The sequence below is a fragment of the Copadichromis virginalis genome, linkage group LG15, assembly GCF_057382275.1.
Source record: "Copadichromis virginalis isolate Kocher_CV1m ecotype Utaka linkage group LG15, C_Virginalis_male_GT1.1, whole genome shotgun sequence".
Taxonomy (NCBI): domain Eukaryota; kingdom Metazoa; phylum Chordata; class Actinopteri; order Cichliformes; family Cichlidae; genus Copadichromis; species Copadichromis virginalis.
In genome coordinates this window covers 29,915,103-29,940,263 of record NC_140632.1, presented here as the reverse complement: position 1 = coordinate 29,940,263, position 25,161 = coordinate 29,915,103, and the positions used below count along the sequence as shown (strand labels likewise).

At 41.1% G+C, this 25,161-nt stretch overlaps 1 protein-coding gene across 1 annotated transcript; it reads right to left on the bottom strand.

Annotated features, from left to right (window-relative positions):
* Nucleotides 1–892: 892 nt before the first annotated feature.
* On the bottom strand, nucleotides 893–11,374 carry LOC146692702 (putative ribonuclease ZC3H12D). Its single transcript, XM_085432879.1, has 6 exons — nucleotides 11,288–11,374; nucleotides 9,777–10,180; nucleotides 6,501–6,640; nucleotides 4,325–4,559; nucleotides 4,095–4,201; nucleotides 893–2,298 (listed from the first exon to the last, which is right to left on the bottom strand). The coding sequence occupies exons 2-6, from the start codon at nucleotides 10,157–10,159 to the stop codon at nucleotides 1,361–1,363; spliced, it is 1,803 nt and encodes a 600-aa protein (XP_085289005.1). The 5' UTR covers nucleotides 10,160–10,180; nucleotides 11,288–11,374; the 3' UTR covers nucleotides 893–1,360.
* Nucleotides 11,375–25,161: the final 13,787 nt, after the last annotated feature.

Sequence of the window (25,161 nt, the reverse complement as noted above, 5' to 3'; positions counted from 1 at the left end):
GCTGGGAGATTGTTTCCCTGCAGATGGTTAGATAAAAAGAAATTTATGATACAGTCTTTTTCAAAATTGCCTAATATAGCAAAATGAAGCAATAATTTCCAGCTTTATCTTTATTATCACATTTCAGCGTTTCATCGTGTTATCTACTACCTGCATTTTTATGGCCATGGCCTATGGACCTTTTATGTCAGCCCTTAAAAAACAAGGAAGAAAGATATTGCAAAAGTGCTCACATGTCAGAGAGCACTCTGGCCTCCTCTTGGTTTATTTCCTGCTTCCTTGTATTTCGTCCAGTCTTTTGTAAGTCAACAGCTTTCTGGGAAATGCAACGGTACATTAAACACAAAACAAAATGTCACACAGGTTTAAAAAGAGGCTCAGAAGCCCGTGTCTCGGGAGGAACATGCATGTGCTTGACGTGTGAAGGAAAACGTCTGCAGCGTCATTACTGGTTGAACAGCGGGCTCACTTTAAAGTAGACGTACTCTGCTGTTCCTTATTTGCTGTTCTGTACTGTTCCAGTATGGCCAGAGTTTAAAATCGTGAAATCGGTGTATGTACACAAATCACTGAGCAAAAAGCTCAGCTGGAGGAGATGTACGCAGGGTGGTGGCACTTCTGTACAGACTTTACTTTTCAGATCCAGAAGCTATGTTTGTTTCTCTGATGCAGCCCTAGGTGTAAACAGCTTGTTTCAGATTGATGGCATGCACCAAAATAAGGATCATTTTGAACTGTAAATCATGCAAAGCTGCTCTACTAAAACTACCATCAGAGAGCAATGGCTGTCTTTTTTTTCTTTTCTTTTTTTAATGACATTAATGGCATTGAAATTTCACCTTAGCTTCACATCTATAAGCACAGTTTCAAATAGAAAATTACCCAGTGGTAATGTGGTTTGAGCGCTTTTATTTCTCAGCAAAAACAAGGCATTCGAATTCATATTAAAAATAGATCAATGACATTCTTTACAGAAATATAGAATATAGCGTTCCTCACTTTGAGGCAACATGGGAAAACAACACATGCTGCTTTTATTTAAAACAAAAAATTTTCAGGCTACAATAAGTAGCTTGTATGGAGCTTAGTGCATTGCACTTTTACACTAGGATAAAGAGAGAGCATTCAATCTGCTACATTTTCTGCAGATCGTGTCACTTTGTAATGCTTCAAATGAAGGGTAAGTTTGCATCATGTTCAAGCAAGACAAATCATTTTGCACAGTACAAACTGTCATAATGAATTCACAGTAATTTCGAGAAGTGCTCTCGTTCTTCAGTTTTCACTTTTCTTTTGAATTGAGAACTCCAACATGGGCTCGGTTTGAAGAAATGTAAAAAAAAAAAAAAATCCTTGGGATCTAGAAACTGAAGTGGCTCGCTCTGTAGTTCTGGATGAGAGAAATCAGTTCAGACATGTCAGACACGTGCGGGTAAGCATTCATGACTTGCTCTACCATGTTCTGGGGGAATAGGGTGCTAAGCTGGATCCTCAGAGCCTTCCTCCGCTCGCTCAATGGGCTCTTAGCCCCACTGCTCAGCCTAGGGTCAGACAGGCTGCCCTGCACCCATGGGTCCCTGGGCAAGCTGTGGGTCTGTCTGTGGGAGGGCTGTCTGTAGTACTGCTTCTCTGCAAATTGAGAGGGAAGCTCCCCATTATGTGGTGGTAGAGCTGGACATGAGCTCCATCCATGCTGCTGGAGGTGGTGGTGGTGCTGCTGCTGGTGGCTGTTTGGGGATAGTCTGGTCTGCTGGTGACAGCACCTGCATTGACTGCACGTGGGGGGCTCACGCGATGCCAGTCCATTTGGCTGAGCGTAGTAACCCCCGTTCAGGCAGATCCTCGGGGCGTTGCCACCATAAGACCCAGAGTACTCATCTTGACTCAGGCTGTAGCTGGCCACCCCGCTGCTGCAGCTGTGCACAGGTTGCTCCCTGCTGTAGGCCATGTCATGGATATAGAGCCTGGACAGAGAGCTGTCCATGGAGCTGAAGGCTTCATCTATATCTGGGCTCGGGCAGTGTTGGAGACTTGAGTTCATTTGGTTTCTCGGGCTGCTGGTGTCCCTCTGACAGATGGACTGCTCCCCTGGCGAAGCCCTGTGTGACAGCTCATCTATGCCCAGAGGTGGAGGGGTGGAGATGTACCTGTGCTCCTGCTGATATGCAGCAGGGGAGATGTTCTTGGCTCTGTCTCTGTCTCTTAGGGCCCTCAGCTCATCAGCCACTGACAACTGGGACTGGTTGGCCCTCTCTGGATGGTAGAACTTACACTTTACTCCATAAGTGCATTTCTTTCCTAAAAGACAAAAATACAAATTCCCAAAATTAGAAATTGTGTCTGGGCCACTACAAGCTAAACTTTAGCTCAGGATGTGTGTAAAAGCCACTAGAATTACAAACAAATCATCTGCTCTCTTTGTTTCTTTGGCACTCACAGTGTAGGGCACTTTGTAGCTGTCTTATAAATGGATGTCTTTAAGTCCAGTCACTGACTGACTCCTCAGCTAAGCTCTTCCTGAGAGATCAGGGCCTTCCACAAATTTCAAATTCTCCAGTTGAAAAGTCACTGCTGAATGAGCGCAGACAAGTGAAGCCAGAGCCCCCTACTGGCTCAGTTTCTCCTCATTTGTTGGCCATAAAGCACATGATTTCAACATTTAACAACCTTACTTTTTTTTTTTAAACAAAAAACTGTACCAGTCATTAAAAAAAGGTTGTGATGTGTTGAAATCTGAGTTTTGTAATGACATCTGGAGACTTTATACTTCCTCTGTGGGCTGAAAAATCATTCTATTCTTATGAAATATTGAGATAATGTCAGGAATACACTGTGGTCAGTCTGGGTTTATCTCCAGCATTTCCCACATTTACTACTTCGCAGTCAGAAAGTCTGGGCTTTACTGTTTTTTCTGGAGGGGGGAAGGTTTACTCAAGTTTCAAACTATTTTACATGCTGGTGATTACAGTTATTAAACTCCACACCAGATTTAAGGCTGTATTTTAGACACAGGCACATTCCCAGAAACCGGAGTATGTCATAAACTTTCCATTTGGTTGTGCCATATTGGAGAAAATTCCATATACAAAAGTAGACGTGAACTGAACCTGTGGCCCTCACTGAATTATATCAACTACCAAATGAATGAGCTGTTCACCTCAACAGTGGTGGATGACTTATTTGGATTTCAAGGTCATTTTTATCAATTATAGGGTGAATTACCACCGCTACCATTCTATATTTAATCATTAGTTATTATTAATTTCTAACTATTTCGTCCTGTTTCCCTCCCATCACCCCCAACTGGTCTTGGCAGATAGCCGCCTCTCACTGAGCCTGGTTTTGCTGGTTTTCTTCCTGTTAAAATTGAGTTTTTGAGCACTTTGGCAACAGTGGGAAGGAAAGAGGGTCATTTGATTGTTGGGGTTAATCGTCTTGTAGGGACTGAGAATTATTTTTGAACTTGGAATTATGCAAAGCTACTCACTGCTTAAAGCAGAATGTCTTCTTCAAAGTAAAATTAGCTTTATCAGTTACTATTGTCTGTAAAGGTTCTCAGTCATCCAGGTCATCATAGTCTAAGGAGCTTAGAAAGAAAAGCATCTGGACTTCTTTCAGTTGCTTGAAGATGTTTCACCTCTCATCCGAGAAGCTTCTTCAGTCCCTAGAACTGAAGAAGCTTCTTGGATGAGAGGTGAAATGGCTTCAAGCAACTTAAAGAAGTCCAGATGCTTTTTTTTTTTTTTCTTTCTAAGCTCCTTAGATCAGCTACTTTTAAACATAAATACTCATGATACTAGTGTAAAACGACCTGTTTGTATGCACTGGTCCTCTGCTGTGTGTGCTGAAGTTTGGACAGGAAATGCTGGTGGGAATCTTCTGATGCAAGAAATGCATCATATTTGCTTACTGTCATGTTTGCTTAACAGCAGTGTGTGGGTGTATCCCTGGTGACTGAACTTGAAATGGTATCTGCTCAGAAAACAAACCTCTATTTACACAGAAGTTCCATTGATTGTATATATATTTTCTTATCTTTAGAGGAGCACAAGGAAGTGTAACATGAGCTGTCTGTTCAAATAGACCGTACTAACCATATGGACAATGCTGCAGCTTGTTTTCTGGGGTGCGTGGCTTCTTTCTCAGAAAATCATCAATAGTGGGACCATTCCTGCCCAGAGGATCATCTGGAGGCATGAACCTGCACCGGCACAGAGTTGCAGTTAGTCTAGCTGAACACATGGTCCAATAGTGGGGCAAATCACCCCCAATCAGCCATGCAAAACAAGTAACCCCCTTCAACCTGCCCCTTAAGAAGCCTTACTTGTCATTGGCGAATGTGTACATCAGCAGCCTCTCCTCTATGAATTTCTTCCACTGGAGGTTCTCTGTCTGCAGGTCGCGGTAGTTGTCATTGGACACGATGATGCCATCTGAGTCAAAGGCCAGCTTGACTATGTAGCGGTCATCATAGCACACCACCCTCTTCCCGTTTACGCAGCGGGATGGCGTGTACACCAGGATCTTCCTCCTCTCCAACTCGTGGAGAATATGTTGATCTATGGGACAAATATTATACAGGTTAGAGATTACTTTAAATGATGTGTGGTAACGTCCTTGACAGATACGAGACATTTATTCAGGCAGGTGACTGAGGCACCTTGTACTCCATGTGAGCTTTTAATCTTTTCTCAGTCTCTTTGTTTTTACAGTAAACATCACACCAGGAAGAAACAATTTGTGGATTTTTTTTACCTGACACTGATAATGGCAATAAAAGCTGACTGCAGCTTTCCGGAAAGCAGCTATTTTTAGCCGACATGATTGGACATGATTGGACATGAACGACGTGTAGGATTTCAGTTTTCATGCTTACACTTCCTCATTGTTTAAGGAGGCTCTATGGGTTCAATACCTGCTTTTCACAATGAAACGAGGTCATAACTATTGGATGGGCTCCATTGGAAGCCACCAGCTGCCAAACAAGATGACTCTAACAGCCAGGAAGAAGGGACAGGGATTTACCAGCAGCCATCTGTTATGTGCCCCACTGGCAAAGTACATGTTAAGAACACTTATAAAGATTTTATTTCCTTCAAATCCTCCGAGCTGTGGCTCAGGAGGGTGGTAATAGCAAAAGCACTAAGTACCAGTCCATTTACCATTTTTGTGATTGCTTTGCTAATAACCGACCAGACAGTGTGTGGCACACAGTGTAGTGGCATGCACTGTTTTCTTCAGCTTATTTAAATGAACTGCTTCTCTAACAGAAAAATGCATCATTTCCTGTGAAGCACACTTTTTCTGCCTGGAAACTCTGACTGTTTACAAGTGCTTCAGACTACATTACAGCTTTACACTGAACTACAAAAAACAACCTGCTTTGTCGACCAGCATAGTTTCAGGTTGGGTTTCTTTATAACACGTGCACACACACAGGCAGCAGGACGTTCAGGCAGCTTCTGTGTATTTGATTATATTTGAGTCAGGAGTACTGTTGGTAAGCCAAACTTACAATTACAAAAGTATATGAGCTGAGGATGTACTAGTATTCAAATGGCATGATTTAACTGTAACGTAAACACAGATTAAAGTTCCACTAATCAGTATACATTATATTGACAGTGTAATAAACCACTGAGTGTACTGTCACAGTGGCTGCTTGTCTCCATTTAAATGCTCTGCTAGTCTGTATCATCTGGATTTAGAAATATTAGACTGCATTTGGCACATTAAAGCAGATTCATTCTATGTACTGCATGCTGTATGCTGCAACTACCACTGCAAGCTCCTTTGGAATCCATGTCTGTTGACATAATCAGTCTTATATATGTTGTCACTGATGTGCTTTGCTCTGCAGTCTTCTGCTGGTTTTTTTGTGTTTTTTATGTTTGTGCACAGAAAGACCCACTGCAAAAGGAATAACATTCAGATTTTATCTAACCCTGAATTGAATAAGCTGAAGAAAATGGATGGACACATGGTCCTAACAGAAATAAAATGAATGACTGCAGCTTTATAATAGGCAGAATAACACACCCCACTGTGTGAAGCAGGAAAGGAGGAAATTCAATTCAGCTTTATTTATGTCAAATGCCAAATCGAACAACCATCACCTCAAGGCACTTTTATGTAGTAAGGTAAAGACCTTACAATGGAAAAGGGAAAACTGCAACAACCGGATAAACCAAGTAAGCACCTGGCAAAAGTGGGAAGGAAAACCCCCTTTTAATAGAAAGACATTTCTTCCTGGTTACTGAGCCAAGAATCCCTGTAATCAAATTGAGGATCTTGAATGTAAATGCTGACAAACAAAACGCTGAAGTAATTATGGAATCATAACTGAAGCGTGAGTTAATCAGGCTTCACTTCTACTTCACCCTGACCAGGAGGATTCAATTATAAAGGCACTTTTTCATCAGTGAACAAGAATAATTAGTGGAGACTTGACAAACACAGCTGACCTGAGCTGAGTGCACAGCACTGTCAGGTGACCTTACCTGTGATGGGCGCCTCAGGCTTCGGCTGCTCCTTCCTCCACAGGGGGACGAACACAGTGATGTCGCGCATCCCTTTGTCCCAAAACCAGTTTACTGCCAGCTGGAGACCCTGGCACGAAAACACCTTCTTGTTGCCGTGGCTACAAAAAAAAAACAACGCATACAAAAACCAGAGTGAACAACAGAAGAAAAAACAAAACAGAGAGCTTCTTCTTTTGCGCTAACGTGCACATTTTGCCCACACATGCTTCTCCCTTTTTCAGGAAACTAATGATGTTGCAAGTGTTCACTAGTTCATGATTGCACAAGCACAGAGATAAGTCGTTTTCAACGTAAGAGAGACTCTTCACGTGGAATTTGTGAGATCATTTATTAATGTTTTAAAATTCACAAAGTGGAAGCTTAAAACAAACAGCCTTCTCCAGCAATGTATTAATCGTGAAATTTTGAGGAAAACAGAATAAGGTTACATTTCACTACACTGCTGAATTGTGGTCATTGTCACACCTAGCCAGGAGAGCCTGAGACAACACGACACTTGTGTTTGTTCTAGTTCAACATTCATTCTTTGGAACAGCTCAACATTTATTCTCTGAAATACAAACCTACTGTATGAAGTCAAAAGGCTTCAGAAGAAGTAAACTGGATCGTTTTGCCTGCAGGAAAAGAATAAGGCGTGTGCTTGTGGGTGTTCCCCTTCTTTTCATCATCAGGAAGTGGCAAGATACTTTGCATACAACAGGTAACAAAGATAAAGCTTTTGGCATGAGCTAGTTTATGGATCCCAGATAATCTAGCTAATCTACCTTGCATAACTTTACAGATGACTCACAGATGACACTTTAAAATGATATTTCCTGTCTTGTTTAAGCTCCCAGAGAAGTCGAATGAGACCAGAGGGCTGCACGTTCATTCGTGAGTTAAAGGGAACAAAATAAAAGCAACTAATTAACTTTAGAAATTTAAATGAAAAAAGTGGATTTTTAAGAATAAATGAACAAATGAATTTTTTTATTTGTGGCTACTATAACCAAAAACAGTGCAGGAATGTAAAAAATTAATGCTTTTTATTTATTTATTATTGGTCTATTTTTCATGAATCAGTATTCTGATTCAACTCATTACCTACTTTATTACAGTTGTAAAGAGGTGTTGTTTAAGTTTTGATAAACTTGTGCATAGGAGTTACTGAATCTTTTAAACATCACATAAGAGGAAAAAGTAAAAAGCCACTTGAGCTACTTGATTCTGGCCTGTGTCAGACTGTGCTGGTGTTTGGCAGCAGTTTCCAGTGTAAAGTGCCATCTGCTGCTGTAAACATTAAAGCTGCAAGCTTAATAATTAACTAAAACAGGTTAAAGTGTTCTGTAAAGCTGAGGGGAACTAGTGGGTGAAAAATGGTTTGTCTGTGGGTTTGTCACTGTGAGCGTCTTTCAGATTGGTGATATATAAATCCGTGCAGCTTTAAATCCTCATGTATTGCTGATAAAGTCTCAGTCTGCTGAGTAATGAGTTTACCCGAGCTGCCAGATCAGCAGTTCGTACCTCCAAAATGTTATAAACATGTCTTATTTTTTTTTTTGTACATTTCTCATGTGTGAATCGTTCTCTTTTGATAAACGTGAAGAATTACTTGTCACATGTGCTGGAGCATAATGTTTTTTGTGTCAAGAGGGAATGAAGGGACGTGTCATGATTAATCTAGGTATGGGCTCAGAAATGACAGATTTATCAAACCAAGAATGTGGGGGTGTTTCAATCAAAAAACTAAAAAGATGTGGGTTTTTGCAAGAATCTTGCAAAAACACGGTGTGAACGGCAATGTGTAGGAGTAGTAGGTTTTTGTTTTTTTGTTGAGTTTTTTTTTACTTAGTGCTTTTTTTTTGTTTTTTCTGCAGCTGTCGGGCCTAAAATGTAATTACAGGTAATCCAGTTTCAATAAAGTGCAGCAGTAAAATCCCTTTGACTGATTTCCTTTACATGGCCACAAAAAACTAATCAGGAAGAAAGAGCAGTGAGAGGCTCTGATGACTGAGGACAGGAACTGGGTCTGTTTTTCCCATGAGACACTCAAGTTCCACTTAAACATGATAAACTGTACGTCAGCTTCAGAGCTGAAGAAGGGAAACAAAACAGGGAAACCGATGAGAGCTACCCCCCACAGCCTCTGAGGTTTCACACCTGAGGCTGGACTACAGTTACACCATCTTACCTGGGAATAAAGCAGTGACAGTAAATATCTGAGCCCTCTTCCTCTTTCAGCTCACTTCATGTCCTTACAGGAATATGCGTTATGAAAACATTGCTCCTTTGCTTTTTGTTTTGAATTCATGCCATACCGTCTTTGATTCGAGCGAAAACATTTTTCACTCCAAACTTCCTTGTTATCTACTTTGGGTGGAGGTGCAGATGCCAACCGTGAGATCAAATGGCGTTAATGTACAGTGCTACACGTGTAACAAGTCACGCTCGATACAAACATCACTTAAAGAGCTCAAACCTGACAAGTAAAACGCACTGTGGAATGGTCACTGTGTCAAAGGCCCTTCAGGGCACGAACATAATCTGGAATTGAGTGAAAAAACAAAAGGGAGAAAAGTGTCGGCTCAGATCATGTTTTCACTTCCCACGTCTTTAAAGAGGAAGTGTGTTGCAATCACATTTGTGAACTGAAACAAGTTCTGACATAGACAGACAGACAGCCTCTGGTGAGAGATTGAAAAGTTAAACCAAAGTTATCCTCATTCAGCCTCACAGAGAGGAACGCGTCTCCGCTCTTTTTACTGCCTCAAACAAGTGTTTTTTGTTTTGTTTTTTCCAGGAAGTGACGAAGCGTGTTTTCTTTGCTGTGAAAAAACGGTTTGCTTCCTTGTGCCTTCGTGCCTGTCTGATGAATAAACTGAGCGAAGGGCTTCGGTACAGTTGTGAACAGCTGCCTAACACCCATCGGGTCTGTGGCACAAACTTGGGGTTAGAGTTAACTTCGCTCTCAGATGTTACCTTTCAAATCAACACTCTTACACACTTGTTCTGTAAGATCAGCTCCATTTCAGAGAGGCGAACATTCAATTAAAACTTTACGGGTGGATGTTGAGAAGCTCAGATAAGATGTATTCATTGCGTTTCACCCCCACCCACTCCGCCTAACACCTGACAGACACGGTTACTCTGATATGAAGAAGTATGAAGTTACTGTAGTGCACTGTAACTGGAGGACTCCTTCCACTGTACTTAATGCATAAGCATACATAAAGCGAATGTCATGTGCTGACTCACCTCATGGCCACGTTGCTGCCGTCTATAACCACCGGTCTGAATCCAGCTGCCGCTTCTCTGTCCGGTCCCGGTCTGGCTTGGGTGGGGCTGGGGCTGCAGCCTCTGGGCACCAGCTTGGGGCTGTTTGGCACGCTCCTGTTGTTGTGGGTGCGAGTGTGGCACGTCTTTATCAGCTCCTCCAAGATGTCATTGGTCTGGGCGTCGTGCCGGAGGCTCTCCAGTACCCTGAGGATGTCGCTGTAAGAGTATCCTAACTTGAGAAAGCGCTCCACTTTGGCGTCCATGGTTGCCAGCGAATCAGAGTGGCTCCTCTCCTCCTCCTTTGCGCGCTCGGGACCGTCTGGCTGGGGAATCCTACTCTTCGCCTCCTTATTGTGGCTCATCGGCGTTTCCACGGAGACAGCCTGTGTTTTGGAACAGTTGACAAGTGTCAAAAGAGGAGGAGGAGGAGAGGAGAAGGGCGAGGGGTGGAGACAGAGAGTGTCGGTATAAACACAGGAAGCGCAGCTGCGGTCTCACAGGGGTTTTCAGACAAATTGACTGTGGTTGATAGAATCTGCTCTGGTTACCACAACCTCATGACTGCGAACGCTTCACTGACGTCATGCTGGCTAAGAAAGCCCCTTTCTCTGTCTCTCCTCCACACACACACACACACACACACACACACACACACACTAGGAGAGGAAGCAAAGGGTCTGCACTGATCACAGCTCTAATTTTACCTACAGTCACACCCTGCTCTGCCAAATCATGAATGAATGGAACTGATGTGAGCGGCCTCTCCCATTCCACCCGCGTGCTGTTGCGCTCTCTGGAAAACCCCCTCTTGCGCTTCAGGTCCAAACACAGATCACAGTGAGTGTAGAGGTGAAGAAAAAATACTGCTGAATGACTCAGCCCACTTCTTCTGTTTGTCCTCCCACAAAGACAGAGCTATTTCGAGTAGGAGACCTTCACAATGTTCTCACACACGAAACCGCTGTGAGGAAGTGTCACTGACCCTTCAGCCTATACGCCATCGCACTTTTGTGCAACGCAGGATGAGCTGATTACTGTACTGCCCTCCGTGTGTTAACGAAACATTTCAGGTATGAGGAAGAAAGAACAAAGCAAACAAAAAGCAAACAAAAAGCAATCTAACAATCGTTTCATCTCTAAGAAGATTGTTCGACCTATAAAAGCTATTATTATCTCACCAGAACCAACATTCCACAAATATCTGTAAAGGAGAAGCTGTTTTCATCTGACACCACCTACAGTACTGTCAGCAAGGGGCTGCAGTCTGCACAGGCCTGCTGCAGCCTGCAGCAGACCACATCCTCTGCTGATCACTTGGTAAACTGCAAGCTCCTAGCACTGTTTTCTGAAAAAGCCACACTATCTCCCACAACCTCTGTGCTCAGGGCAGACCGCACGGTCTGGACCTGACACAGAGCTACACATGACAAGACTGCACCCTCAGCTCACATTCAGCACAAACAGCAGTCAGACTTTGAGTTCACACTTACAGATTCAGCAGGTAGTGGCTCGCAGCATTAATCTCTTTCCCTCTGTGTGTGTGTGGGATCTGCTCTCAATGAGTGACTTACATAGACAAAACCACTGGTCTGTGTGAAGCTGCTCTTATTACTCACTGGAGGAAGTAAAGGCTGCTGAGAAAAAAAAGGGGGAGAGAAAAAAACCCTCTATGACCAGTAAGGAAGAGAACATGTAAATAAGCCATCTGAACTTCCTTATGTGCAGCAGCCAGGGCTGATCTGGGATCTGGGAGTCAAAGGGATATGTTTGACCTTTCTCCTCGCTTTTTTTTTTTCAGCTCTTGTGATGTGGTGTAATAACTGAACTGGACAAGTTAGACCAAGGCTTTAGACTGTTTCCATGAGCTGTTTGACATTTTCTTTTCAATTTAAGTGTGTTTGAGTTACCTTCAAACACACAATCTGTGCTGATTTCTGCTATTTGTTGTCTGTTATGGGATTATGAGGAAGTAAGTCTACTGTCTGGCCTGGAGTTCAGTTGCTTAACATGTTTGTCTGAAACTGCAGGATGGTCACTGAGTGTAGAGTCAAAATTTGCCTGCTATATTTTCCATGTTGTGGCAAAAACAATGGTAGTATGTGTTAATAGTTATGTTTGAAGTAACATGGCTGTCTGATGTGGGCAACGGCCTAAAAAGGAGAGAAAGAAAACTAATGTGGAGTTTCAAAGGTGAGTCAGTCTTGTGAAACAGCTGCTGGTGAAAAATGAAGCCAGTGTGGAAGAAACCTGCAGTTCTTCTAATGGCCACTTGAGGCTTACTCGGTGTAATTCAGGGCTCAACTTTACTAAAAATCTTGAACATAATAACTCAAGAAGGATTTTCAAACTATTACCATATGTGCGAGGAGGCTGAGGGCTAGCACTGCTGGCCACCAGTATTTTTGCTGATCTTTTGGCCATGCTTGGTCTTCTGTAGGATGTAAGGATAGACTAGAACACCCACAGCCATATGTTGCATCTATCAGTCTTGGAAAACTTGTAACCTTGGTGCATATGTGCCTGTGTTTCCCATGATACTGAAAAAACCCAAATGAACCAAAACAAATATCATCATTTTTTTCAATATTATGAAATTTTAAAATCATTACCTTTCATACACGGCCAGTGAAAGTAAGCAGATACTCGCTGGCAATGTCACAATACCAGAAAAGTAGTATACTAATACTACTTTTCTGGTATCGCCAGCTACTGACTATAGTCAGTACCAACAGTATGATTCTCAGTGCTCAGTTTGATACCACGTGGGGTTATGTACTGTATGTACTTAAACAAAAACCATGAACTCCTTTCACATGATCTTTCACATGGTGGTGTCAGCGTGTATTTAAAATATTAAAATTATATTTTGATGACAGGACGGATTAAACTGGTTGCAGAGTAGTCTACTAACATTACTACATGCATAATATTATATAACATAAAAAAAATGTTAATTCACATGTTGAGTGATGCCAATACCCAGCATGTTCTTTTGTTGCTGAAGTTGGATGCCTAGTTGCTGGTTACAGACAAAAATGCAAAAAAAAAAAACCCTTTCACTGATTTAGAAGCGTGTATGTCTGCTAACGTCTTTGTGGTGTAGTACTGAGCAGGCAAATCAAATATACATAAGCGACATTCCACTTTGTCAACATGAAACCCAAGGGGAGAAAATATCGCCCAAATATGATGCTGACAAAACCACAAGGTGACATCCAAGCTGACCTGAGTGACACACTTTAATCTTCACCGCATCAAAACAACAATGAGAGTGACATCTGATCCTTCCACAGAGAATCTGTTTGCGCCGCTGCCCGTCAAATAAACAAAAAGGACTTTTGTTCAGAGACTCTGCCGTCTTCAATCAGGCACATGAGTGATCAGAAAACTGGGTCTAAACACACAGATGAGATTTTATAAGCTGTACTATTTCCACAAATAGAAACTGAGTGTCATTCACGCATGCACTGATGAAACTGTGGCATGTTTATAATACAATTATTTCTTCATTCTTTCTTTCTGTTTTTTAAAGTAGGTAACCTGACACCACAGCTGACATGACAGTATATAGTTCATCTGAACCATATCCAACTTCTTAATAGCAATGAACTGGTCTGCATTGGTGCATCATATCTTTATTCTCTTCCCCCTCCTGCCCCCCCCCCCCCTCTTTCTTAAATAGATAACTATCATATCTGATATCATATCTCACAGTACAATAATATTGAATGGGTTGCATTGTTGTATTTTGTCATGTTTCTCAGGTCTTTGTCTGAATTTCTACGAACATTATTGCTAAGGATTGTCTTATTGCATTGGAGTCACACTGGGTTAAATATGTACACTTGGGTTTTAAGGGGTATTTATTATTTTCTTCTTTTTTTGGGGTTGTATGGAAGCCCCAAACGCAATTTCATTGTTCTTGACAATGACAATAAATAAATAAATACTAAATACTAAATACTTCTTGTTCTAAGACCTGCTCTGGTCAAAGTGCGCACACTGTGGCGTTGCTCTTTGTGCTCACACAAAGCCTACAGTCTGCTTTTCTAGCTTTACATAAAAACAGATATGTGTTCAAAGATAAGCAACAGAACGATGACTTCACAATGATGTGATGATGACAACATTAAAAGTAGGGCAGGGAAAATCGAGAACAATATAAATACAGAAGAATAATTCAGGCAATGAGGAACAGGAAAAGTCACAGTCACAATGAAACAGCATTAATGCCGCCCATGTTTTTTTTCGGTTTTGTTTTTTTGTGCGCATTATCTAACCAGGATGTTGGACATGAAAGAAAAAAAGAAAAGAAAAAAAAACACGAGGAAATAATAAATATTAATGGGGACTAATGTGTGTGTGTGGGAGTGAGTGAGAGATCAGAATGGAGGGGCAAGGCTACAACTACTGACTGGAATTTCTTACTCATACTTGAGTACATGTTGAAAATGAAAATTACAAGACAATCACAGTTTTAGGTCAGGAAAGTTCATGGAAAAGGTGACATGAAAGAAAAGTTGTAGTAATGGAAATGTAGCACGACACACCGCTGCCAGAAAATCTGCTTTAATGAGAATACGTTCATGCTTAGAGCTCATGATTTGGGCAAACACACAAATAAGAGTAAATAATCCATAACAATGGTGCTCATTAAACATGTTAGGAAAGTAAACAGTCATTTCTTGAAGATTATGTGTTAGAAAGAAAACAATATAATAAGGCTCTGACAGAGTCTGACCGGTTCTTTTGCTGTAAGGTGAGGATGGAGTTGACCAATACATTTTGTTTGTTTTCCTCAAAAGTTTAACTCTTATCAGTTTCTACTTTTCAGGTTAGATTTCAAACTTTCCTTTTTGACTGCTGATCCTGAAGTATTCCTTATACCGCAATATGTTCAGTCTGCTAGCAGGCTTCCCATGATACCCTGAGCACTTCTCTTCCATTCTTTTCTCTCTTCGTGTGTTTATACCTTTTGTTATCTTCTTCCTGCAATAGTTATAATATAAGTTATAATGCTGAGCTCTCACTGAGCCTGGTTCTGCCAGAGGGTGTTTTTCCCCTGTTAAAAGAGAGTTTTTCCTTCTCACGGTTACCAAGTGCTGCTCAAAGGGGTCGTCTGATTGTTGGGGATTCACTCTAGCATTGTAAGGTCTTTACCTTTCAATATTAAGCAATTTAAGGTGGTGTTGTGAATTTGTGTTATATAAAAACACAATTGAACTCAATTGAATTGATAGTGGGGATTTTTTTTAGACAGCCGGAATCTCCAGAAATGAACGAGAAGCAATGGGAAGAGACAATGATCATACTTTATTATAAGTTTGGTTACATGACCTGTGATGACCCTTAAACACAATGTGCTACACCTTACTTCAAACTCTGGCTTCATCTTGACTTGAGAATCAAACTTTATTTCATCATTTTATGACTGTATATTTCCTGTCACAGGTCTCCTTCCCACATAACATTAAATAATTAATGCATAATTAAGTACCTCAAAGATTTTTTTTGGCACAGCTAAAAAGTTTTTATGTGTCCTAATAGTCCAGTATGTTGCCACGGAGACACCCAGTGGTTACTGTTCTTTTCTGTCAAAGAAAACTCGGAAAAGGCAAAATCACAAACACAAGATGGAAAACAGAAAATAGTGTGCCAATGGGTGCGTTAAGCACAGATGTGTTTTCTGTGAACAACTGAATAATGTTAAAGGTATGTTAGAACACTTTGCGTGCCTTTAGCATGTAAATCCTTTCCCAAAGAGTTAGCTGTTGCTCAACTTATACAGCTATTTTGTTTTTAAAATGTAAAGCCTGAAACATGCTTCATTTCTATTTTCAGCATATAGTGTCACACCCACACACTCCACTGCAAAAATCTTTACCAGCAGAACACCTGAGGTGCTGCTACATCAGCACTGACAGCAGGGCAAAGAAAATTCATTAGAGAAAGTGATTAAGTACTATATTTATGTATACATTTATATCTGAGGTCCATTATATATATATATATATATATATATATATACATATATATATATATATATATATATATATATATATATATAATGGCTGCATAATGATCATTTAAACTTGACTTAATTAAGTTGCCTTTAGTCAGCATTATGAGTGCATTGACATGTAACACAGTTAATCTGAAGTGCAGAAAATTCTGACTTAAATGCAGCATTTGAACAGCATTTTTACTAAATACTGACCACTTCCCACAGTAGAGGTCAAAAGTCTATACGGCATTTTAAAAAAAGCAAGATATGCCAGAACACAAGTATGGAACAGGTTTTTTCCCCTATCACCACCACTCAATGAGCATGTGTATTTATTTCTGAAATAACATATGATGCTTTTGGTTCCCTAAAATGACATCTGAGTTTCCCCCTGTGTAGTCACACTGTGTAAAATGAGGAACAAATACAGGTAACAGTGATGGATGACTTCTTCTGTGAGCAAGACTTTCCTAAAAGGGCTTGTTCTGTTTTATAGCTGCCTTGTGATCACCTTTAGTTGGCTCTGTTTCCAAGAGACGCTTGATTAATTCCTTGAAAGGCACGTGGTTGAATGTGAATGAGGGTGGCAGTGCAAACAAGGACACAGGTTGGATTATTTATTACTGTTTCTAATTCTAATCTTAATGACTTCTTATGTGAATACAACTTATTATGATAGTAATTGTAGGTCTGTCATCCAGGGTTATTAATGTAAATGAAATAAGATATCAAAATATGCAGGGTTGAAAGGAAATTGCAGAAATATAAAAAGTGTGACATAAGAAGTTAATTAATTATAAGTGTAATTGTTTCATCAAGCAAAAAGGTTAATTCCATTAAATTATAGTATATATTATGAAACGCTCTGTGAATCACTACCTTATCATGGTGGAGGAGTTTGTGTGTCCCAGGGATCCCGGGGGCTATGTTGTCGGGGGCTTTTAGGGTCACCCATGGCAAACTGGTCCAGACAAAGAGCGATTTAAATGACCTCTATGAGTAGAACATCGAGGGAACAGTTCAGCCCGGGATAGGGTTACTGGGGCTCCTCCTGGAGTCTGGGGAGGGTGCCCGAGGGCAAGCGTCTCAGTCCATGGGGCCCATCCGGGCACAGCCTGAAAAAGGATCATAAGCCCAACTTCCTGTAGGCCCACTACCCACAATAGGCACTGTGCATTGTGTGTTGGGCAGTGGCCAGGAGCAGAGGCCCTGGTGAACTGATGCCATCAACAGGAGCCAGTTGAGGTGGTCCGGGCATCTGGAAGTATGCCTCCTGGCGGAGGGCATGTCCCACTGGGAGGAAGCCCCAGGGCAGACCCAGGACACGCTGGAGGGATTCTGTCTCTCGGCTGGCCTGAGAATGCCTTGGTGTTCTCCCAGACAAGATGGAGGTGGTGGCGGGGTAGAAGGAGATCAGGGCTTTTCTGCTTGGGCTGCTGCCCCTGTGACCCCGGATAAGCAGAGAAGATGGATGGATGGTTGCATATATATTATGTAATATTCACAGTACTATATTATAATTTCCCCTTTACATTAACAAGAGATGGTACATATAGGTATAGTACAAACACATTGCATGTCTGTGCTACACAGCAATATGTCAATTTCATCTTTATTGTTATTCCCTTCATCCCCTGGCTCTTTTTGGAGAATTTAATATCCACCGTCCTCTATGGGGTCTTATATGAAAAGGTGTGAGCCTTTCCACACACTGTCCAATCAGTTGGATTCACCACAGGTGCACACTAATCAAGTTATAGATTAGATTAGATTAGATTAGATTAGATTAGATTAGATTAGATTAGATAGAACTTTATTAATCCCTCGGGTGGGTTCCTCTGGGAAATTCGATTTCCCAAAAAAGCACAGCACCGACAGAAGTTACAGAGTTACAGAATATTATATATATATATATATAATACACACACACACACATATATATATATAAATACAGAGACAATATAAATAAAATATACGAAGGGGATAAATAGAATAAATAGGAATAAAAAATAAAAATACAAGTGAATTGCACATTTCAAGTATTGAGTCTATTGCACCGTTGACTATTTACAAAAGTATTGCACAAAAGGTATTGCACAGTGAGGTGAAGAGGCACTACAGCTTAGTTGTTCCCCCCTCCTTTGTCCTCCTGTTTCCCCTCCCTCTCCCCTCCAGAGAGGAGTTAAACAGTTTGATGGCGTGTGGGACAAAGGAGTTTTTAAGTCTGTTAGTTCTTGTCTTTGGGAGAAGCAACCTGTCACTGAACAGACTCTTCTGGTTGTTAATGGCCGTGTGCAGAGGATGTCTGGCATTGTTCATAATGTCCATCAGTTTCTTTAATGTCCTTTTCTCTGCCACTGTCACCAGTGTCCAGCTTCATGCCGACCACAGAGCTAGCCCTCCTGATCAGTTTCTCCAGCCTGGATGAGTCCTTCTTTGCTGTGCTGCTCCCCCAGCACACCACAGCATAGAAAAGTACTCCAGCAACCACTGACTGGTAAAACATCCTCAGGAGCTTCCTGCAGATGTTAAAAGACCTCAGCCTCCTGAGGAAGTACAGTCGGCTTTGGGCTTTTTTATACAGGTGCTCTGTGTTGCATGACCAGTCCAGTTTATTGTCCACCCACAGCCCGAGGTACTTGTACTTGTTGACCACCTCCACCTCCTCCCCCTCTATCTGAACCGGCAGTGGACCTGCTCTAGACCTCCCGAAGTCCACAACCAGTTCCTTAGTCTTTGAGGTGTTGAGTTGCAGGTGGTTTGTGTGACTCCATGCGACAAAGTTCCTCACCAGACTTCTGTACTCCTCTTCCTGATCATCCCAGATACACCCCATGATGGCTGTGTCGTCTGCAAACTTCTGAATGTGGCATAATTCAGAGTTGTAGCAGAAGTCAGAGGTGTACAGGGTGAAGAGAAGAGGGGACAGCACAGTTCCCTGTGGTGCTCCTGTGCTGCTGACCACTGTGTCAGACGTGATGTCCTTCAGCCTGACGTACTGTGGTCTGTCGGTGAGGTAGTCGGAGATCCAAGCCACCAGGCAGGGGTCCACCTCCATCCTGTTCAGATGATCAGGGAAAACAGGATGCATACATTTTTATTTCAAGCAAACCTTTTATTCTAATTTTTCTCACCTGTTATGTCGATCTCCACCCCATCTTGGTCCTTCATTTTGGATACTTTCTCTCCTGTTTCACTACCTGAGCTGGTAAAACTAGTGAATTCAGTGAAAGCATCCTCTTGTTCTCTTGACATTGTACCTGCATCATTATTCAAAAATGTCTTCCAGGCAATTGGTCCATCTGTGCTGACTCTAATGAACTCTTCACTGTGTCTGGTATAGTTCCAGTTTACTTAAAAAATGCTTTTTATATTCTCCCACTTTTAAAAGAACCTCAGCTAGACGCCTCTCTTTGGAGCAGCTACAGACCAATCTCCAAATTACCATTAATTGTTAAACTGCTAGAAAAGGTTGTGGCTAAGCAACTTATAGCGGCTCTGGAAAAACATAGCATTTGCGATAAGTTTCAGTTTCGCTCACTCCACGGAGACAGCCCTTCTTAGGGTCTCAAATGACATTTTGATGAGTAATGATGCAGGAAAATGCTCTGTTCTACTTATGTTGGACCTCACATTGGCTTTTGACACTGTTGACCACCACATCCTCCTTGAAAGGTTTAATCATTGGGTTGGTGTATCTGGAACTGCCTTACAGTGGTTCTCCTCATATCTCCATCACCGATCCTTTTTTGTGGCAGTCTCCAATTTTAGGTCATCTTCTACCGCCCTTACTTGTGGTGTCCCTTAGGGTTCGTTTTGGGGCCTTTATTGTTTTTAATATATCTTCTCCCCCTCCAGCATATAATGGGCTCTTTTGAGGACATTTCTTATCACTGTTATGCTGATGATATTCAGTTGTACGTTTCTTTTAAGCCCCATGATTTATCTAAGCTTCAGCTTCTGAATGACTGCTTAGATTCAATCAAACATTGGATGGCTGCAAATTTCCTCCAACTCAGTGAGGGGAAAACGGAAGTCCTCATATGCGCTCTGGACAGATTTTTATCCCAGATAGTGAAAGCCCTTGGTCCTCTCTCAGTGTATGTTAAATCCTCTATCAGGAATTTAGGTGTCACTTTTGACTCAACTCTCACATTGGATGGGCATGTGAATTCTCTGGTTTGGTCTTGTTTTTATCATGTAAGAAATGTGGCTAAGCTAAGCCCTATTTTATCTCGCTCCTAACTGGAGATTGCTATACTTGCATTTATTTCGTCACGCTTGGACTATTGTAACTCACTGTTTATGTGTCTAAGCAAAGGTTCTCTGGATCGTCTGCAGGTTGTGCAAAACGCTGCAGCAAGGCTTTTGACAAAATCTTCTAAGTATTCACATGTGACACCATTGTTATCTCAGCTACACTGGCTTCCTGTGGAATTTAGAATCCATTTCAAGATCCTGGTCTTGACATTTAGTCTTGCATGAACTAGTACCAGTCTACATCTCTGAACTGCTACAGCCCTATGTCCCTAGCAGGTCCCTGAGGTCATCGGATCAAGGCTTACTTGCTATAAAAAAGACTAAGATGAGAACTGAGGATGATAGAGCTTTTGCCACTGTGGCCCCTAGGTTGTGGAACTCTCTCCCCCAAACCTTAAGAACTGTGGACTCAGCAGTTGTTTTTAAAAAAACAACTCAAAACTCACCTTTTTAAAACTGCTTTTGATTAATTTTTGCATGTTTTATATTGTCTGTTTTACCTTTTATTCTTTATTATCTTATGTGCAGCACTTCGTGACTCTGTCTAGAAAGGTGCTATATAAATAAAATTGTATTATTTTGGAAAAAAGCTGTAACATATGGAGCAAGTGCTGGGAATTCATTCTGGATGTATACATATTTTTAACTGGAATTTTTGTAGGCCAGGCTGAGGAGTAACCAAAAATAATGTAACAAAAAAAAAAATGCCCCAAATAATTATTTTTTATGAGTAAGAACACCAGTACTGAAGACAAGAAAAACTGATATCTTCTAAAACCTTCTAAAAGAGGACAGGACCTCTCAGCAGTCTAATAGTCTTATCCGATCCATAATACATTTTCTTGAGGCGACATATGAAGCCACTGAGAATGTGTAGGAGGAGCAGCTTCCTTTCACTGTACTTGCATTGCCTTTTGCTGCATTTAGCTGTGCATCTGCAACCCCAAACAGAGCCTGAAATAGTTTCAAATACTAAAGCACCGTTCAGTTCCCATGCCTTCTATGTGAAATCAGAGCTGTACACAGTTAAAGTAAAACCCACAGTTTGACTTGTTTATTGCTGTAATGAGCAATTACAGCAATAAGCTGAAATAATCACCTTTTCAGTTTCATACTTTACTTGAGCTCAGTTTCTAAACTAATTTAAAATAAATGCCCACATACACATACGACAGTAAACCAAACAAATTTGGACTGGCAGGACTGAATGACAGCTTCTCATTCAGCAGTCACAACAGTTCATTTCTCACAGTTTTGTATCTTTTTTTTTTAACATGCTGCTAAAACGTGTAAGAGAGCTAAACATCAGGGAACAACGCTCAAGCCACAGGTGAAAATCTTGGGGTTGAACACCGTCATCGATCACTTCAGCGATATTTCTACAGTAACTGTGTTCAATTCAGTCGCAGCCCATCCCCGTCAGGGTGTGCAGCATTATTGCTGTGATGTTTACAGGATAAAGGTGATAAGGGGGTGAGTACACAGCGTAGGCAGCTGGGGAAGTCTACCAGTGGTTCCACTCGGGGGTGTGAAGTGGTGCAACCCTTTTTTTCCACTCTCTTCTTTCAGTTCCTACGGGTTCACCCTTTAGTTCCATTACTGCTCACCGCACATCTCCTCACCACCTACAAATCAACATGTGTATTCGGGGAATTCAAAACATTGTGTGGTAACTCTTTCTTAAGAGTTACATGTCTTGATCAAGAGATTACTAATGTTGTGTTTGTGGTTAGCTTTACTTAGAATAGTCATTTCTCAGTCATTCTAGAGAAGTATAAAACCCTACAAAGACATTTTAAGGATAATCCACGTCCCGCATAAGACTTTAAATACTTTTGTTGTCTAATGACTCATTTTATTTGATTATTACCTGTGGATCTGATGGTGATCTGATAAAAAAAAAAGACCACTAAGAAACACAATTAATTTACCAACATTTTAAAAGGTTTACAGCTCCACTTTCATTTTGACATAAGACACATTCTTGGGTTATAACTGACACAAAATCTGTCCTTCAGATTTCTGTAACATTTCCCAAACACACAAGAGTTTACTTTGAGAACTGGTATTCTGGCATAGTTGAATCCTTTTTGTGTTCATCCTTTTCATGTCATACTTTAATTGCGCTCTGTAATTATCATTAATTATATTTATCACTTTTTCACAGGCGAATCCAAACTTTGCCTCAGCTGGATTCCTGTAATATTCTCACCATCAACTATGGCTTGCAGCTCCATCATAACAATTGGCTCAGTCATTGTCATTTGAGAAGCAACTTTTTACCTGTAATTTAATAAAACCTGAAACCTTATGGTTAGACCAGAGGACAAGAGGTTTAATTGCCTGCCTATCAACTTTGAATTACTGTCAGAGTTTGTTTTTTTAATTCTCAAGTGATACTTGCAAACATGACGCAAGAAGACAAGTCTAGCAGCAGAGATACTCAGAATACATTTATCTGACCAGGGTCTTAATCTCTTACTCATACATCCACACAAATACAAAACTGTACTAAGTGTGGTTCAGCCCACCCTCTGGATATTACAGCTTGCTTTCAGGCTGATTATGGTTAATCTGTCTAGCTGATGAAAGGTGGTTCTCCAACTGCCTCATATTGGCAACGGTTGCCTTTTTCTGTTTACGTAGTCTCCATCTCTAAGATAACCAAATCCCAGTTCTTTTGGATTTTGTGCAGCAGGGCCTGTATCCACATACCCACGTGACCAAATGTGGGTACCTCCTAACTTAGCCTAAAAAATTCCAGCATAGTTCTCTTGCACAAGTGAAAAGACTCTGAGCAGGGAAGGGGCTAAAACTCTAACCTCAGCGGCAAGGCCCAATAGCCCAATCGCATGCTAATAGTTATAGTCTGTTCTCTTTACTGACCTCGCCTGTACCTCACCTCTCGCACTGTTGTAGATGGGATAGGCTCCGGCGCACCCTCAACCCTGATAAGGATAAGCGGACCCAGATGGATGGATGGATGACTTACCATCTTATATTAACGGGGGAATGGTTTAGTTTTTATCGATATTGACAACACTAAGAAGATTATGTCTATACTTCACAAGGAGCAACTCGCTTTTTGGGGAAGCTTCAAGAATATAGGCCCAAATTTTTGAGCTTATTGGAATGATATAAATTTGAATGCTGTGAGAAAGGTAATCATTTTGAATTAAAAAAGGCAAACTTTCATATATTATATAAGAATTACATCAAAAGTTAAATATTTAAAACATTTTGTTTAAATTTTGCTTATAGTGGGTTCCAGGGCAACAAAATCTGAGATGTGACAGTTTTCCTGAAGACACATGTGTGTAGTTACTCATGATGCACTGGCACCAGCAGTGGCAGTCCTAGCCTGTTCGGTGCCCTGGGCGAACACCCCCTCTGCGCCCCCTTTTCTACTCTGGAATAATCTTGTCAATTTTCTTGATATTTATTTATAATCACCTCTGTTAATCCTTGATATTTAGAACTGATTATATATTAGTATAATATATACTATATACTACATATAGTATGTATGTATATATATATATATATATATATATATATATATGTGTGTGTGTGTGTGTGTGTGTTTCACGATACATGACCTGCCATGACATCTGCTTACCTGTATCTTTTGCTCTTTTCTCCTTCTCTTCTTTTCTCTTTTTTCTAAACTGAGCACCTGATGGCTTTGAACTTTTCTTGTCCATCTTCCATTGGTTTTAATTTTGCACTCCAGTATGAACAATCACAACATAACCTAATAGACCTACACCTTAGTTCACAGAATCACTTTGTCTAGGGTTTATTTCTGAGATTTCGCACAACCCAGGATTCAAATCATGAATACATAATGGACTTGGATTTACAACATTATAAATGAAATGTGCTCTGTTTGGAAGCAGCAGGGCCCCCCTCCCCTTTCGACGGTTTGTGTGTGAGACTTTAAATAATCAAATATAAATTTTAAATTGTTATTGATCCCTTTACCAAAAGTCCTAAAGTGTATATTTATTTTCTTACTCTTCTTATATTTATTGTTTGTTTACTTGCACTGTTGTAACTGGAGCCTCGTCTCTCTATATCCTGGACTGTATGTAGCGGAGATGACAAAGTTTACTTTGACTTCAGCAGCGAGCAGGCGCACCGAGGGCTCTCGCGCTCACTTTTCGCGTATGGAATTTTGAAAAAACAGCGGTGCAAATTATAAGTCTGTATTAAAATGTCTGTTGTTTTCGTGTTTGGTTTGTTTTTATTTAGTTTTATTTTGCGGGTTGGTTATTAGATGCTGCTCCAGCCAGCCAGAGAATCCCCCGCCGCCCCGCCCTCTCCTCCCTGCGCCGCAAGCAGCAGGCGCACTTCACAAACGAGGGCGCCCTTACTCCCAGCAAATGGGCGATAGAAAACCGATCGGTGCCTGTGACATTCCCTGCGCTGGCATGACGTGATGCCGCCCCCCACCACGATGCCGCCCCGGGCAACCGCCCATATCAAAAACCGCTACTGGGCACCAGCCTCAGTCCACTCCTTGTAAAGTTCACCAAATTTCTTGAATCAACTTTTAACGATCTTTTCAAAGCTGCGGTCATCCGTGATGCTTGGGCAACTTTTCCTACCACATTGTTCCCTTTCAGTCAACTTTCCGTTAAAATCCTTTGACCTTCTGTGACTTAACCTTCTTATGGAGGGAGCCAGTGATCACCAGGTAGAAATATTCCCCATGACAGTTAACTAGACAGAGCACTCAGTACTCATCTCGTTGGAAGAATTTTTACTCAAACACCGTTAGCACTGTTGTCTCTGAGGTTTGAATCAACCGCCTGGCCGGGACCTTCCTGTGTGGAGCTTGCATGTTTTCCCTGTGTCTTCGTGGGTTCTCTCTGGGTTCCTCCCACAGACTTGCACTTGGATTAACTGGTGATCATCATCAAAGTAAAAACAAGAAAATATTTGAAAGATTTCATGTGTAATGAATGTAGAACATATGGATGTTTACCTTTTAAAAATTAAATTACAATAATAATTTTACTATTCTAACTTTGTGAGATGTACTAGTAGAATGATTTAGAATTTTATGGCCTACTTATAGCCCCATTAAAACAGATC